Raw genomic sequence first — 18,001 nt, 5'->3', positions numbered from 1 at the left:
GGGTATTGAGCACAGAGACAAGGACACAGAGACAGTGAGGATGTGTCTGTTTCGTTGTGTCCTGGGAGGGAGGAGAGAAATAGTGTGCAAGCTAGAGGGTGGGCATGAGGTCAAGAGAGCATGTTCGAGAAGATTCTAGAACAAGGACCTATTTTCATCAGATGATCCCACAGAGGTAGAGGGGGAGAAACTGAAAAGGCAGGAGAGAGGAGACCCTGGTGAGTGCAAGTCCTTGAGAGGCTGAGGTGGGCTTTGGGACTCCTCGCCCCCTTTATCCTGTTTCCTCTGCCATGTGATGCAGGCAGTAATAGACCTTCCTGGTGGGGGTACCGGGTATGGAGGCCCACCGCATGGGTCATGGGTAGCTGTGTCTATTATTTGTTTGAAGAGATTGTGGATCTGGCACTTCAGGGACCCAGAGCCCCCCAGCCCTGTTCTGATTGTCCTTCAACCCTGTGGGTTCCAGGGGAGCTGCATAGAACAGCAGAATGGGGACCTGAGCCCAAGCTGACAGCTCTGCATGTGCTCCCAGTGATGGTGGGTCTGGGACTCATCTCTCTACCATGACCCACTTTGCCGCAATGGCCAGGCCTCCCTAGTGGGCCTGACTCAGTTTACCAGCATTTCTGCACAGCATGTGATGCATTTAAAGAGAGTGGTTGGTTTGTCTCAAGGGTCTAAGGTTCAGGCTTAGAGGGTCTAGGACAGGAAAGCCACTGGGAAGGTGGGGTGTGGGTCTCAGTTCTAACGAATGACCTGCGCCTGGACCAGCCAGGTAAGGGTGGCTCCTGTGGGGGCAGGACCAGGGTGGAGGCTAGGGTGGCACTGCCCTGGTGTGGCAAGAGGAGCAGACATTTCCTATCCTACTGCTGGCGCTGCTACAAAGCCTTTAGGACAGTGGAGTCATGCAGGAATAAGTAATTCCCATTACCTTTTTTTTTCTTTTCTGTGTGTGTGTGGTTTATTGCCTTTTTGAGCCGAGCAAAGCCTGCCTTGGCCCAAGTTCTATAGGCTTGTGTGTGGGGATTGTTCCTACCTTCAGAGGTGTCCCTAAAAGGTGTGAGGCTTCCCCTGTGCCCTGCTTACCCATTGCTCATTCAGTCTGTGCTCACAGGCCCAGCGTCTCTGCTGACTCAATAAACCTGCTGTGCACAGTGCACCCGTGGCCCCCCTGCCAATGAGGAAATGGGGCTGGTGGCCTTGGGCAGCTTGTGGATACAAGTTAAAACATGTAGCAACTTGTCTGTGCTGGGTTCTTCTCTCTGCTCTTCTTCAGTCTATAAATCCTGTGGAAAAGAAAGTTTTACCAACACCTGGGTGCACTGTCAAGGATGACATAAGAAGCCATAAAAATTATGCTAAAACTAGAGGTGGACAGGTATATACATTTTATTAAATAAAACAGCCTGGGATCTAGAACATTAAAAAAAATAGTGTGTGTGTGTTTGTGTACACTGGAAGGGTATATACTAGATTTAGCATTACTTATTTGGGGGCAGTAAAATTGTTGATGACTTGGGGCACCACAGTGGCTCAGGCAGTGAGGCATCTGCTGTGAGCTCAGGTCATGATCTCAGGGTCCTGAGATGGAGCCCTGCAACCGGCACTCTGTTCAGCCTGCGGTGGGGGGGGGTGCTGTTTCTCCCCCCGCACCCCCCCATACTTCCTACCAAATAAATAAAATCTTTTAAAAAATGTTGATGATTTAAACTTCCATATTTATACCTTTTTGTGTTTTCTAAATTGTATTTCTTTTGAACACATTACTTGTGTATTAAAAATCAATCAAGTGGGTTGCCTGGGTGGCTCAGCGGTTGAGCGCCTGCCTTCGGCCCAGGGCGTGATCCTGGAGTCCCGGGATCAAGTCCCACGTCCGGCTCCCTGCATGGAGCCTGCTTCTCCTTCTGCCTGTGTCTCTGCCTCTCTCTCTCTCTCTCTCTCTCTGTCTCTCTGAATAAATAAAATCTTAAAAAAAAATCAAGTGATTTTTATTTTGGAAAGGATGTCCTTCAAGAGTAGAACAGGGGGGATCATGGCATGTCACATTCTATGTAGCAGTGAAAAGAGATGGTCCTACAGTCTGGCTGATCATCTTAAGATTTGTATAGAATCAGAAAAGACCCCGAATAGCCAGGGGAATATTAAAAAAGAAAACCAGAGCTGGGGGCATCACAATGCCAGATTTCAGGTTGTACTACAAAGCTGTGGTCATCAAGACAGTGTGGTACTGGCACAAAAACAGACTCATAGATCAATGGAACAGAATAGAGAACCCAGAAGTGGACCCTGAACTCTATGGTCAACTAATATTCGACAAAGCAGGAAAGACTATCCACTGGAAAAAGGACAGTCTCTTCAATAAATGGTGCTGGGAAAATTGGACATCCACATGCAGAAGAATGAAACTAGACCATTTTCTTACACCATACACAAAGATGAACGTGAGAAACTTAACGTCGGGCTAAACAAATCAGACACGGATGGATGGAGTGTGACTTTGCTAATCTAAATCGTAAAGTGAGCAGAACACTATGTTGAGGACTGCACTCGCAGTTGGTAACACTAAGGAAGGAATGAAACAAAAACCGAGGAGCTTGGACACTGGGCCTCTGTGATAAAGAGCAGGGGCTGTTATTGGACAGGGGCTCAGACACTTCGGGAAGCTGGTGGCCTTCTGCTTCTTGACCTTATTTTCCATAAATAATTCACGAATATTTTTTATTGAGCTACAAATCACATACCATAAAATTTGCCCCTTCAAAATGTATGATTCAAGAGAACAGAAAATACATGTTTACACCAATATAATCGCTGAATTACGCAGCTGTCTTTGGATTGGATAAGAGAAAAAAGAGCTACGAACAAAAATACATTTATACTGTTTTTTTGTTTGTTTTATTTCTCTATGTAGTTACCTTTGCTCACACTCTGGATTTCTTTTTGTGGATAAGAACTGCTATCTGGGTCCTGTCAGTTGAAGCCTGAAGGACTTTCTTTGGTGTTCCCCGTAGACAGGTGTGCTAGTGTCAAATTCTCTTGGTCTTTGTTCCTCTGGGAATCTCTCAATTTGTCCTTCATTTTTGAAGGCTACCTTTGTTTGCTCCTTACAGAGCTCTCGATTGGTGGTCTCATTCTTTAAGCACTTGGAATATGTCATCCTGTTGCCTCTGGCCTTGGTGGTTTCTTTTTTTTTTTAATAAATTTTTTATTGGTGTTCAATTTGCCAACATACAGAATATCACCCAGTGCTCATCCCATCAAGTGCCCCCCTCAGTGCCTGACACCCATTCACCCCCACCCCCCTGTCCTCCTCCCCTTCCACCACCCCTAGTTCGTTTGCCAGAGTTAGGAGTCTTTTTTTTTAATTTTTATTTATTTATGATAGTTACACAGAGAGAGAGAGAGAGGCAGAGACACAGGCAGAGGGAGAAGCAGGCTCCATGCACCGGGAGCCCGACGTGGGATTCGATCCTGGGTCTCCAGGATCGCGCCCTGGGCCAAAGGCAGGCGCCAAGCCGCTGCGCCACCCAGGATTCCCGAGAGTTAGGAGTCTTTATGTTCTGTCTCCCTTTCTGATATTTCCTACCCATTTCTTCCTTGGTGGTTTCTGATGAGAATTAAGCTGTTAATCTTCTTGAGGAGCTCTGGTGCATGAAGGGGGGCTTCTCCCTGCCTTTAAGATTCTTTGTCATTGTTTGAGGATAGTGTGTCTTTGTGTGGATCTCTAAATTTACTTTACTTGGAATTTGTTGAGCTTCTTGAATATGGAAATCTTTCTGACCATATCTGGAAAGGTTTTGCCTGTTATGTCTTCAGATATTCTGATCTCTCATCCCTTTCTGAGCCTCCTGTTACGCTGGATGCTTTGATGGTGTCCCGTAGCCCACTGAGGACTGGTTCATTTTTCTTCATCTCGTTTTCTTTCTGTTCTTCGGGTTGGATAATATCTGCTGATTTATCTTTCAGTTCAGTGGTTCCTTACTCTCCCGCCCAGGTCAACTGGCGCACTCCTCAAGGGAATTTTACATTTTGGTTATTTTATTTTACGACTCCAGAATTTCTATTTGGTTCTTTTAAAAGTAGTTTTTATCTCTTTATTGATAGTCCTTATTTGGTTAGACTTCATTTTCATACTTTTCTAGTTCTTCATGCATAGTTACCTAAGTTCTTTGAACATATTTAAAAAGTTGATTTAGGGATCCCTGGGTGGCGCAGCGGTTTGGCGCCTGCCTTTGGCCCAGGGCGCGATCCTGGAGACCCGGGATCGAATCCCACGTCGGGCTCCCGGTGCATGGAGCCTGCTTCTCCCTCTGCCTGTGTCTCTGCCTCTCTCTCTCTCTGTGTGTGACTATCATAAAATAAATAAATACATTTAAAAAAATAAAATAAAAAGTTGATTTATTTTTTATTTTTTAAAAAATAGCTATTTAAAGTTCTTGCCTAGTTAGTCCAATGTCTGGGCTTCCTCATGATATATTTTATTAATTGCTTTTTATCCCTGTGCATAGCTCACCGTGTCATGATTCCTTGCAGGTCTCATATTTTTTTAAATTTATTTTTTATTGGTGTTCAATTTGTCAACATACAGAATAACACCCAGTACTCATCCCGTCAAGTGCCCTTTCAGTGCCCGCCACCCAGTGACCCCCACCCCCCGCCCACCTCCCCTTCCACCACCCCTGGTTCGTTTCCCAGAGTTAGGAGGTCCCATATTTTTTGTTGAAAACTGGACATTTAAAATTCTGGAATGTGACAACTCTGGAAATCAGATGCTCCCCTCTTCTCAGGGTTTCTTGTTATTGCTGCTTGCTGGGGTTGTTGTCTTTAGTGACTTTGCTGAATTCTTCAGCATTGCATTCTTGCTTTGCATTCTGTGTTGTACCTCTGCTGGTGGTCAGGTAAGGCGTGACAGGAGATCTCCTGGAATGATGTGTGTGGACCCCAGGAATCTCACCGTCTTTGCCTGGGGGGCTCGGCACACGTCAGGCGCCGGCAATGCCGCCCCCCTCCTGCTCCTGCAGAGCCTCCAGATGAGCTGGAGGTCAGAGCTTCGGGCCTCCTCAGCTATTTCCTGAGCAGATGCCCAGCTGAATGTGAGTGACCAGCTAGATTCCCTGCAATATTTAGCAACTGTTTAGAATTTACAAAGACAGCTCGTTCCCCAGCTTTTCCTTTTAGGCTTTTTGGTTAGCTATTATGGGCCCCAGCTGCCACCCATTGCCTCAGCCAGCTGTGTAGTACCTCTGATTGCTTCAACCAATGTTCCCCAGGCAGAAGGCATTTTCTCCTGAATGAATTGTAAGTTGGGTGAGATACCTCCAGTCTGTACATGGCAATTCCACCTGCTAGGTCAAATAATGACCTTTTTTTTTTTTTTTTTTTTTTTTTTTTTTTTTTGAGAATGAGGCTTTGAAAGAGCTGGAGCTCATTCTGTTCTCCCTGGGCTGTTGGTTCTCAAGACTGCTGCAGAGCCAGAGAGCAGGGGTGGGACTGAGGCACAGTTACCTTATCACAGGCACCCATGTTGCTGTTCCTGCTGAGGACTCAGCATTTCTTTCTTCCTTGCACTGCTGCAAGCCTTTGATTAATTTCCAGAGTTCTGAACAAGTGGATCCTGATAGTTTTTACTGGCTTTCTTGTTCTTTTATGGAGAAGAGAATTCTCAGAGCTCCCTATGCCACCAGTTTTGCTAAGTGTAATTTGTAAATATTTAGTGCTCTCTTCTAGAAAGTGTTTTTTTCCTCAAACATGTGCCAATTAAATAAAAAGCTGTTTAAATAGGGGTTGCAGGAGACCATTGGAGCAGTCCCTGGGTGAGCCGTCTGCTGGGCAGGAGGGCCCAAGGACATCAGCCCTATGGTCAGGCGCTCTACTGACAGCCTCTGTTACCTTGTGTCTCCCAGGTTAAGGCTGCCCGGGACTCAGCTCTGCTCACATGGATGGGACAGAGACTCGACAGCGGAGGCCAGAGGAGCTGGTTCTGCCACATACCCTCAGTCCTGGAAGACTCTCTGCAGCCTCAGAAGATGGACCTCTGAGTGTATCAGAGAGCCATGTGGTAGTCCTGAAACCACCGGGGTCTGAGCTTAGCAGGGAGACTGCCTTGTCCATTGGCCTTCAGGTGATAGTGCCTTTCCTGTTTGCAGGACTGGGACTCTCTGGGGCTGGCGTACTTCTGAACTATTTCCAGGTAAGAGGGAACTAAATGGTAATGGTGCTGTTTGGGGCATTGTTGAACTTCATACCTGAAGAGTAAGCATGTTGAGTCTAGCTTGAGAGACAAGGGGCAGGGCCTTCTCTTCGCAAATACCATTTTGTTACAAATTGGGCAAGATTCTTGTAGTTCCTGGTGACAGAGACTAAATTTAACCCAGGTTAAGCTTTAAAAAGACAATTTATAAGCTCATATAGTCGAAATAGCCAAGGGGTTGGATTTCAGGCATTGCATGATCCAGGTGCTTAGATGATATCAGGATGCTGGCCTTTTTTCTGTCATTTAGCTGTGTTTTATTTTCAGGTGAGATTCCTTACCTAGAGGGGAGGATGGCCCTTGGCAGTTAATCCTTAGTACATGTGTTCTTAGAATAAAGAGAGACCACTTTGTCAATCTCTAAAAATTGATCCTGATGTCTACTCCTGTTCCAGTCACTATTCCCTGAGGGAGGACATTCTCTGCTTGGCTAGCTGGACTCACAGTGTCATCATTTATTGAGGGGAGGCAGGGCCCCTTGATTTGCAGCCCTACCAGAATGCCACCTAATGAGAACCCATCAGACAAAAAAGTTACCAAAGTACCATGCCTTTCCTGTTCTACCATTAAAGCCTCAGCCTTCCATCAGGGAGATCTTCAGAACCCCTCCCTGGAAAACATAATACCTAAGAATATTCTAAGTCATGACTGGCCAGATCTGTCCTATCACTCAGCAAGCAACAGAGAACAAAGATCATAGAGTGGGGCAGGCTGGAGGAAGCAGGACTGACACACGTGACAGCTCCCAGCCATGCTTCACTCAAGGCTCTAGGGACTCTGTGCGGGGGTGGGGAGGGTGTCAACTTAGGCCCTGCCCCTCACTGATTTGAGTCCCAGTTCTGCCACTTAGCTGTAAGGCTGGTGGTTTATTTCTTATTTTTTTTAAGATTTTATTTATTTGTCAGAGAGTGAGCACACAAGCAAAGGGGAGCGGCAGGCAGAGGGAAAAGCAGGCTCCCTGCTGATCGAGGAGCCCAATGCGGGACTTGATCCAGGACTCTGGGATCCTGGTCTGAGCTGAAGACAGACACCCACTGACTGAGCCACCTGGGCGCCCCAAGGCTGGTGGTTTACCTTTTTTTTTTTTTTTTAAGCAATGCTAATATCAGATTTCATATATAAGTCTGAATTTCTGTTTCCTCTTGAAAATTTGGTAACTATGTTGAACCCACATTGTCTCATGGCCATAGGCAGTGGTTGCTGCCTCCTTTAGATGCCACTATCCCCACACTCCCTCTTATCACATCATCCCACTCCACTCCATCACCTGCCTGGCCGCACCCTAGTCTGAGGTTCTCAGAGACCCTTCCAGCACCCAGCTGTCCAGTTCCTCATGACATCACACCTGTGACCACCAGCTCCATTTCCAGGATCCACCTGGACCTTGTCAGGCCCCAGGATGGCTCTCCTAAACTGGAGTCCCCATCCCAGTCTGATTCAGCCCCATTCCCCATGTTTGGTGTCCCTGTGACCTCCAGATCCCTCAGCCCCCTCTCCTGGTGACCTGGTGCCCATAACCGGTTGATTCCTCCCCACCCCACTCCCATCTCCTCCCCTGCCTCCTCACCACCCTCCTTCCTTCAGGTCCTGCTCCATGCAGTCTGTGCTCTACACCTGAAATTCTCAAAAAGCCTCTTTTATTACATGTTCCTGTCAGTATGACATCACTGAGCACATGTCCCTCACACACACACACACACACACACACACACACACCTCACACGTGTGTATGTATACATACATGTGTATATGGTCTCCCACAGTGGTTTAGGAAATGTGCGCCACACACAAGTTTATAAATTACATTGGGAGAGGTCGCATAGCCATGAGCAGAACATTTAAGCCACTTTGTGACGGCAGCCTTAGCACACTATTATATTAAATTTAAAAGCACATCTGGACAGAAATGGCTAAATAAATTCTGGTGTATTTTTATAATGGAACACTGAACAACCATTAAAAATGGCTTAAATGAGAGAGACTTATTTTCTCATGGTTCTGGAGCTGGAAATGCCAAATCCAGGTGTCTGTCCTTGGGTTGGTTTCTCCTGAGGCCCCTGCCCTTGGCTGCTGCTGGCCATCTTCTCCCTGTGCCCTCGTGTGGCCTTCCCTCTGTGCTGTCTGTGTTCAAATGTCCTTTTCTTGTGAGGATATTGGTCAGATTGGATTGAGGCCTCTGCTTATGACCTCATTACAATTTAATACCTCTTTAAAGCCCAATTTGGGGCAGCCCGGGTGGCTCAGTGGTTTAGCACCACCTTCAGCCCAGAGTGTGTGATCCAGCTAACCCAGGATCGAGTCCCACGTCGGGCTCCCTACATGGAGCCTGCTTCTCCCTCTGCCTGTGTCTCTGCCTCTCTCTCTCTCTCATGAATGAATAAATAAGTAAAAATTTTTTTTTAAAAAGCTCAATTTGTTGGCACCACATACAGTCATATTGTGAAGTATGGGGGTGGTTAGAACTTCAGTTTAGGGGAGGGGGCACGATGCAGCTCCTGACAACTTCAAATAATATTCCTCTCACAAAAGCTACAATAAATCTTCTTGACATTTAACAGGCTCCTGAGTAAGTGAGTTGGATGAATTATTGCCAGTAGAAGTGCTTGTGGCTACAAAGTGCCTGCACTTTGACAGATATCTTCAAATCACTTGCCCTGGGGGTGGGGACAGTTCTACTCCCTCCAGCACCAAAGGAAAATGCCTGATTCCCAGCACTTGGCAACACAGTTTTTATTATCAGATCCATTGATCTTGAATAATCAGGTAGATGGAAAATTGCATTTCATTGTACACTCTATTAGTTTCCATCTGGATGTAACATGTTATCACCAAAGTTAGCAGCTTGAAATGGCATTCACTTATCATCTCGTGGGTGCTGTGGGCCACGAACCCTGGTTAGCTGGGTTTTCTGCTGCCAGGCCTCTCAGGAGGCCATAGTCCAGGTGTTGGGCCACGGCGGAGGCATCTTCCTGGAGTGCTCACATGGCTGTGGGAGGGATTCAGCTCCTGGTGAGTTGTTGGACTGAGTTCCTCACTGGCTGTTGCCCAGAGGCCACCTTCAGTACTTTCCCCACTGGACGTGTCCAGCATGGCTACTTCATCAAAGCGTGCAGTCTGAGAAGGAAGCAGCGTCTGCTAGCAAGACACAAAAGCCTGCCTTTTGTAACCTCCCCACAGAAGCACATCTTTCTTCTTTTGGCTACAAGCAAGTCACTGAACTCAGCCTGTGTTCAAGAGGAGATTACATGGCGTGTAGGCACTGGGCCATTCTCGAGGCCCCTTGCAGTGTAATTTGCATTTCTTAGATTAATGAGTAAAGTTGAATATCTCTGGGCATTTGCTTCTATTCTTTGCCCATATTTTTATGGAGTGGTTGTCCTTTTTCTTATTGATACCTAAGGGCTCTTTATATATAGGGCAATTGGCCCTTTAATTGCGATATGGATTATAAATATGTTTCTCATTTTTCTATCTGTCTTTTGACTTTGCTTTTGGTGGTTTTTTCGCCCTGCATATTGCTTTAATGTAGTGAGATTAATACTCTTTCTTTTAAGGCTCTGAGCCCGTGTCTTTTGTAGAAACAAGCTGCCTCTCATCCAGCCCTCCAGCCCCTAGGTGCCCATATATTACAAGGTTTGGGAATGTGTTCACATGAAGAAGAAAGAACCCCATTCTTTGTGATGAGTCTGCACTACACATAGCAGAAGTTCAAACTGGTGGTCCACAGACATAGTGCTGGTCTGTAGAGTGGTCAGGAACCTTGGGCCCCATGGAAGTAGGGTCAGGGTAGAGAGGAGGGAGGGTCTGAGACGGATCATGCCTTAGCAGAGATATGGAGCAGCCTAGACAGGGAGGAGGGCAGGGGGCTGGCAGGAGGGAGAAGCGAGGATGTGGAGAGTTCTGTGAGGTAAGGGATTGAAGCCTGGATTGAGTGCCACAGGGGATGAGGCCAGCCTGTTGCCTTCCCTTGGTGAGGGAGTATTCCCATCCTAGGGTTATGGGGATGACTGAACCCAGGGTGCCCAGCCCTGGACTGTTGAGAAATACAGCAGGTTTTTCATCACATGTCCCCCTAGCCTGAGAGGGGATAGCAGATGCTGTGTAGGGCCCGCACAAGGGACTCCTTGGGAGCAGCATGAGCCTGCAGGGGCTGTGGGAGGCACTCTGTGATCTCAAGAAGGTGGAGGAGCCCCTGTTTCTGCAGGAGGGTGTGACTGGCTTATTCACGGGCTGGCAGGGAAATAGATGGAGCCCACTAGTCAGGGATAAGAAGGTGCTGTGGTAAGAAGGGCTGTGGGCACATCAGGGTGGAACTTGGGGTTTAGGCTACTTAGAGCCCTCCTGCTTTGCCCCCATTCACAGCAGCACCTAATACTGCTAGTTTGAGGCCTCACACCACATTGAGCCAGTGATGCCTTCACACTAACTTAAGCCTTGGTGGTGACTGGGACTTCTAGGGAACAGGCACACTGCCTCCCGCCCAAGTGAAGAAGTCTCTTGACCTGAGGGCTGAGGGCCCCATGGTGAACTTATAGGGCTTCCCCATTGCAGCTAATAAATGCAGTGGAGGGGCCTGTGTTGGGGGTGCATGGAGTGTGTGTCCCCAGGAGCGTGAATCCAGATTTAAACCAAAGCCAGATTAATCAGCTCCCTGGCCCCACTGGAGGCTCATTTGACACCTTGTAGCTTAAATAGGAGTTGTTTGAGGAGACCAGTGTGTGCCTTTCAGTTCCACTGGCTGCTTGTGGTCTCCAGGGGAGGTGGGATTTTATTTATTGAGTCCTTCCTGTAGGGCCAGCATTATGTATCCTGAGAAGCAAAATGAGGGTCTGGCCATGATCTGTAATGTTGGAACACCAAGGAGGACAAGTGGTGTCCCAGGGAGGCCTTGCATTGTGGCCTTACTGCATGTGGGGACATCTGTGATTTTGATTTATATTTGGGGTGTCTCTGAGGCAAGAGTGCCCTGAGTTCCTTATCCTAAAAGGAACAACTCTAAGACAGTGGCCCAAGAGTTTGTAAGAGGTGCTGATGGAGCCATTTGCTGGCCAGGGCATCCAGTGCTAAATGGCAGCCTAAAGCTTGGCTTCTTTTGCTGACTGTTGGGTGGGTTGTGTCCTTTATTAGGGACATAAATATTCCACATGAGCTCCACCCTGTAGCATGGTGCTCATACCATCCATAAAGTAGACAAACTCCATTGCAGTTCACTCAGTTGATGTCATGGGGGCTCCCTACATAGCCAAGGGGACTGGGGAGGGGTGACCTCTTCTGGTATGGTGGCATCCAGCAAGGGACTGAGGAAGAACAGGAGACCTTCCCCTGCAGATGGGATAAGCCAGCGGCCTCAAGCTTGACTCTCTCCTACATTGAGGAGACCTCAGTAGCTATGCCTCCCAAGGCTCAATGGACAGCTGGATGTGGAGGGTCACACGCCAGTATCTATAGGAACCTCTCTTTCCAGGAGAGCCCAGGATGTGGGCAGCAGTTGTTACTTTGTTGGTATATAGTGTAGACAAAGAGGATATTTTCTTGCATCTGAGGGCCTTGGGCACTGTATGTCCATTATGGATATGTGGTCCAGAGACTCCAGGAAGCATACGAGGAGGTTGCTAACGCTCTATCAGTGAAGGAGTATTTGAGGGCACATGGGAATGCCTGTTGATTTTAATTGGGACAGATTCTAGAGCTTTTTGTTGGAGATGTCCATTCAAGGCAGGCTTCTTTGCAAGTGACAGCATAATCGGGCATAAGGAAAATGTGTAGATGAGGACTGTTGCCTCTGGAATCCAAAAAGCACTAAAAGATGTTGGTCTTGTATTAACTGTGTATGTGCTGAGAGTTCAGTAGCTGTTTTCTGATAGTATCATGAATGGAGTTGCCCTTGGTTGACCAAAATAATTTTCATGAATTTGCCAAGATGGCCAGCTTTGCCCTACATGTAGAGTAATGGCCCATCCTCTTTTTGTGAGCTCCTTTCTGAGTATCTGGATGTCCTTAATGAATGTGTCATGTGAGTCTCTTTGGAGGAGGACATCAGAATGTAATGTCAGATCTGTGCTCTTAGATAAAGGTGCGAATAGTTGAGAGTGTGCACACTCTTGGTGAGGTAGTGAGTAGCCTGGAAAAGTCTACGGTGCCCATTTGGAGTTGAAGGTCAACTGCACCTAAGAGGTTGTTGAAATAGACACTGAGTAGAACATATTAGCCAGATCTCTAGTAGCAAAATACTGGTTGCTGATTGGGTGGAGTCAGTAATCTCAGTAATATTGGATGGGGCCTCAAGGAATGGAACCAGAGCACTGAGTCTGTGGTTCGCTTGAAAGCACTGTATATTCTTTCCACGTTAAAGAACAGGCCAAATTGGATTTTTAAAAAGGAGAAACAGTAGCAATCATCAACCCTTTACCAAGTAGGTCTTATATGATTAATTTCAATCCTTAAAGACCCTATGTTAGTTTATGTTGGACTATGTTAACTATTTGAGTTCAGCAGAAGGGGTTGTTTCATGGGATCCCATTTTGGCAATTTAATTTATAAGTCAGACTAGGTGCCCCGAGTATCATAGAGCATTTGCCAAACACAGACTGCCCCTGACCGCACCTCCTGCTGAGGATATGGCCAGTTGACAATAGTTCTTGGGAATGAAAGGAGATGGCAGTGGAACATGGAGCAGGCTAATACACAAGCTGGCTGGCAGTTAGCAGCCCCAGCCCAGGCAGCGCTGGCCATGACAGGAGCTGGTTGGTCAGCAGAGAGCAGCTGGAAAAAGCTGACCAGACTTGGGCTGTCCTATTCACGATGCCAGGTATTGGTTCCCACCCTAGCATTATGGAGATGGCCAAACACATGACAAGCCAGCACTGAACAGAGGAAATCACAGAGTTTATCAGTCACATGCATTCACAGCCTGGGGGAGGAGGACACTGCCTACCACCCAGGGACACACAAGGTAGCACCGGGGAACAGAGTGAACTGCCAGGAGATTGAGGAGGCAGGCTTTGTAGTAACAATAGGATGAAGTGCCCTTGGTTCCCATGGGAAGGTGTGGTTGGCTTGTTTGACTAATTCTGTGGGCTGGCAGGAACTAATACACCCTACTGGGAGATAAGTGGGGACTATGCCTGATCTCCTTGATAAGGAGGATTTTTTTATAAATTTATTTTTTATTGGTGTTCAATTTGTCAACATATAGAATAACACCCAGTGCTCATCCCATCAAGTGCTCACCTCAGTGCCCATCACCCAGTCTCCCCCACCCCCCGCCCACCTCCCCTTCCACCACCCTTAGTTTGTTTCCCAGAGTTAGGAGTCTTTATTTTTTTCATAATAAATTTATTATTTATTGGTGTTCAATTTGCCAACATGCAGAATAACACCCAGTGCTCATCCCGACAAGTGCCCCCTCAGTGCCCGCCACCCAGTCACCCCCATCCCCTGCCCACCTCCCCTTCCACCACCCCTAGTTCGTTTCCCAGAGTTGGGAGTCTTCCATGTTCTGTCTCCCTTTCTGATATTTCCCACTTATTTTTCCTCCTTTCCCCTTTCACTATTATTTATATTCCCCAAATGAATGAGACCATATAATGCTTATCCTCCTGATTGACTTACTTCACTCAGCATAATACCCTCCAGTTCCATCCATGTCAAAACAAATGCTGGGTATTTGTCATTTCTAATGGCTGAGTGATATTCCATTGTATACATAGACCACAGCTTCTTTATCCATTCAACTTTCGATGGACACCGAGGCTCCTTCCACAGTTTGGCTATTGTGGACATTGCTGCTAGAAACATTGGGGTGCAGGTGTCCCGGCGTTTCATTGCCTCTGGATCTTTGGGGTAAATCCACAGCAGTGCAATTGCTGGGTCGTAGGGCAGGTCTATTTTTAACTCTTTGAGGAACCTCCACACAGTTTTCCACAGTGGCTGCACCAGTTCACATTCCCACCAACAGTGCAAGAGGGTTCCCTTTTCTCCACATCCTCTCCAACATTTGTGGTTTCCTGCCTTGTTAATTTTCCCCATTCTCACTGGTGTGAGGTGGTATCTCATTGTGGTTTTGATTTGTATTTCCCTGATGGCAAGTGATGCAGAGCATTTTCTCATGTGCATGTTGGCCATGTCTATGTCTTCATCTGTGAGATTTCTGTTCATGTGTTTTGCCCATTTCATGATTGGATTGTTTGTTTCTTTGGTGTTGAGTTTAAGAAGTTCTTCATAGATCTTGGAAACTAGCCCTTTATCTGATACGTCATTTGCAAATATCTTCTCCCATTCTGCAGGTTGTCTTTGAGTTTTGTTGACTGTATCCTTTGCTGTGAAAAAGCTTCTTATCTTGATGAAGTCCCAATAGTTCATTTTTGCTTTTGTTTCCCTTGCCTTCATGGATGAATCTTGCAAGAAGTTGCTGTGGCCAAGTTCAAAAAGGGTGTTGCCTGTGTTCTCCTCTAGGATTTTGATGGCATCTTGTCTCGCATTTAGATCTTTCGTCCAGTTTGAGTTTATCTTTGTGTATGGTGAAAGAGAGTGGTCTAGTTTCATTCTTCTGCATGTGGATGTCCAATTTTCCCAGCACCATCTATTGAAGAGACTGTCTTTCTTCCAATGGATAGTCTTTCCTCCTTTATCGAATATTAGTTGACCATAAAGTTCAAGGTCCATTTCTGGGTTCTCTATTCTGTTCCATTGATCTATGTGTCTGTTTTTGTGCCAGTACCACACTGTCTTGATGACCACAGCTTTGTAGTACAACCTGAAATCTGGCATTGTGATGCCCCCAGCTATGGTTTTCTTTTTTAAAATTCCCCTGGCTATTCAGGGTCTTTTCTGATTCTACACAAATCTTAAGATAATTTGTTCCAACTCTCTGAAGAAAGTCCATGGTATTTTGATAGGGATTGCATTAAACATGTAAGTTGCCCTGGGTAACATTGACATTTTCACAATATTAATTCTGCCAGTCCATGAGCATGGAATATTATCCCATCTCTTTGTGTCTTCCTCAATTTCTTTCAGAAGTGTTGTGTAGTGTTTAGGGTATAGATCCTTTACCTCTGTGCTTAGGTTTATTCCTAGGTATCTTAAGCTTTTGGGTGCTATTGTAAATGGGATTGACTCCTTAATTTCTCTTTCTTCAGTCTCATTGTTAGTGTATAGAAATGCCACTGACTTCTGGGCATTGATTTTGTATCCTGCCACACTGCCAATATGCTGTATGAGTTCTAGCAATATTGGGGTGGAGTCTTTTGAGTTTTCTATGTAGATTATCATGTCATCGGCAAAGAGGGAGAGTTTGACTTCTTCCTTGCCAATTTGAATGCCTTTAATGTCTTTTTGTTGTCTGATTGCTGAGGCTAGGACTTCCAGTACTATGTTGAATAGCAGTGGTGAGAGTGGACATCCCTGTCTTGTTCCTGATCTTAGGGGAAAGGCTCCCAGTGCTTCCCCATTGAGAATGATATTTGCTGTGGGCTTTTCTTAGATGGCTTTTAGGATGCTGAGGAATGTTCCCTCCCTCCCTACACTCTGAAGAGTTTTGATCAGGAATGGATGCTGTATTTTGTCAAATGCTTTCTTTGCATCTATTGAGAGGATCATATGGTTCTTGTTTTTTCTCTTGCTGATATGATGAATCACATTGATTGCTTTACAAATGTTGAACCAGCCTTGCATCCCGGGGATAAATCCCACTTGGTCATGGTGAATAATCTTCTTAATGTATTTTTGGATCCTATTGGCTAGTACCTTGTTGAGAATTTTTGCATCCATGTTCATCAGGGATATTGGTCTGTAATTCTCCTTTTTGGTGGGGTCTTTGTCTGGTTTTGGAATTAAGGTGGTGCTGGCCTCATAGAATGAGTTTGGAAGTATTTCATCTCTTTCTACCTTTCTGAATAGCTTTAGTAGAATTGGTATGGTTTCTTCTTTAAATGTTTGATAGAATTCCCCTGGGAAGCCATCTGGCCCTGGACTTTTGTGTCTTGGGAGGTTTTTGATGACTGCTTCAATCTCCTCCCTGGTTATTGGCCTGTTTAGGTTTTCTATTTCTTCCTGTTCCAGTTTTCGTATTTTGTGGTTTTCCAGAAATGCATCCATTTCTTCTAGATTGCCTAATTTATTGGCATAAAGCTGCTCATAATAAGTTTTTAAGATCATTTGTATTTCCTTGGTATTGGTGGTGATCTCTCCTTTCTCATTCATGATTTTATTAAGTTGAGTCTTTTCTCTCTTCTTTTTAATAAGGCTGGCTAATGGTTTATCTCTCATTAATCTTTCAAAGAACCAACTCCTGGTTTTGTTGATCTGTTCCACAGTTCTTCTGGTCTCGATTTCGTTGAGTTCTGCTCGAATCTTTATGAACTCTTTTCTTCTGCTGGGTGTAGGATCGATTTGCTGTTTTTTCTCTAGCTCCTTTAGGTGCAAGGTTAGCTTTTGTATTTGAGTTCTTTCCAGTTTTTGGATGGATGTTTTTATTGCGATGTATTTCCCCCTAGGACTGCTTTTGCTGTATCCCAATGATTTTGAATGGTTGTATCTTCATTCTCTTTAGTTTCCATGAATCTTTTTAATTTTTACCTGATTTCCTGGTTGACCCTTTCATCTTTTAGCAGGATGGTCCTTAACATCCACGTGTTTGAAATCCTTCCAAACTTCTTCTTGTGATTTAGTTCTAATTTCAAAGCATTATGGTCTAAAAATATGCAGTGTATGATCCCAGTCTTTTTGTATCAGTTAAGCCCTCATTTGTGACCCAGTATGTGGTCTATCATGGAGCAAGTTCCATGTGCAGTTGAGAAGAATGTGTATTCAGTTGCGTTTGGATTAAATTTCTGTAGATATTTGTGAAATCCATCTGGTCCAGTGTATCATTTAAAACTCTTGTTCTGGGATCCCTGGGTGGTGCAGCGGTTTAGCACCTGCCTTTGGCCCAGGGCGCGATCCTTGAGACCTGGGATCGAATCTCACATCGGGCTCCCGGTGCATGGAGCCTGCTTCTCCCTCTGCCTATTTCTCTCCCCCCACCCTTCTCTCCGTGTGACTATCATAAATAAAAAAAAATTAAAAAAAAACTCTTGTTCTTTGGAGATGTTGTGCTTAGAAGATCTGTCGATTGTAGAAAGCGCTACATTGAAGTCACCAAGTATAAATGTCTTATTATCTTAAGTATGTCTTAACTTTGGTTATTAACTGATTGATATACTTGAAGCTCCCACATTCGGGGCATAAATATTCATGATTGTTAAGTCCACTTGTTGGCTAGATTCTTGAAGTATGATATAGTGCCCCTCTTCATCTCTTACTACCATCTTCGGGATAAAGTTTAGGTTATATGATATAAGGATGGCTACCCCTGCTTTCTTTTGAGGGCTATTTGAATGGTATATGTTTCTCCAACCTTTTATTTTATTTTCAGGGTGTAGGTGTCCTTCTGTCTAAAATGAGTCTCTTGTAGACAGAAAATAAATGGGTCCTGCTTTTTTATCCAGTCTGACACCCTGCGCCTTTTGATGGGGCCATTAAGCCCATTCACGTTCAGAGTTGCTATTAAAAGATATGAATTTAGTGTCATCATGATACCTATTCAGTCCCTGTTTTTGTGGATTGTTCCCTTGGACTTCCTCTATTACAGAATCCCCCTTAGTATTTCTTGGAGAACTGGTTTGGTGGTCACATATTCTTTCAGTTTCTGCCTATCTTGGAAGCTCTTTATCTCTCCTATTCTGAATGAGATCCTTGCTGGATAAAGGA

The 18,001-nt window shown here is 45.5% G+C and overlaps 1 protein-coding gene across 8 annotated transcripts in view; it reads left to right on the top strand.

Annotated features, from left to right (window-relative positions):
• The window catches only part of SLC41A3 (solute carrier family 41 member 3), a 90,710-nt gene that overhangs the window by 18,509 nt on the left and 54,200 nt on the right, over positions 1-18,001 (top strand). For 7 of the 8 annotated variants that reach the window (XM_072784831.1, XM_072784830.1, XM_072784833.1 and 4 more), the window contains exon 2: positions 5,904-6,190. In XM_072784831.1, the coding sequence (XP_072640932.1) occupies positions 5,936-6,190 (255 nt within the window). In that variant the 5' untranslated portion in view covers positions 5,904-5,935. Of the gene's footprint in view, positions 1-5,903; positions 6,191-18,001 lie in introns of those variants that run through there. The other variant, XM_072784834.1, reaches the window with a different exon arrangement.

The sequence above is a fragment of the Canis lupus genome, chromosome 19, assembly GCF_048164855.1.
Source record: "Canis lupus baileyi chromosome 19, mCanLup2.hap1, whole genome shotgun sequence".
Classification (NCBI taxonomy): domain Eukaryota; kingdom Metazoa; phylum Chordata; class Mammalia; order Carnivora; family Canidae; genus Canis; species Canis lupus.
This window is presented reverse-complemented; position numbering and strand designations above follow the sequence as displayed.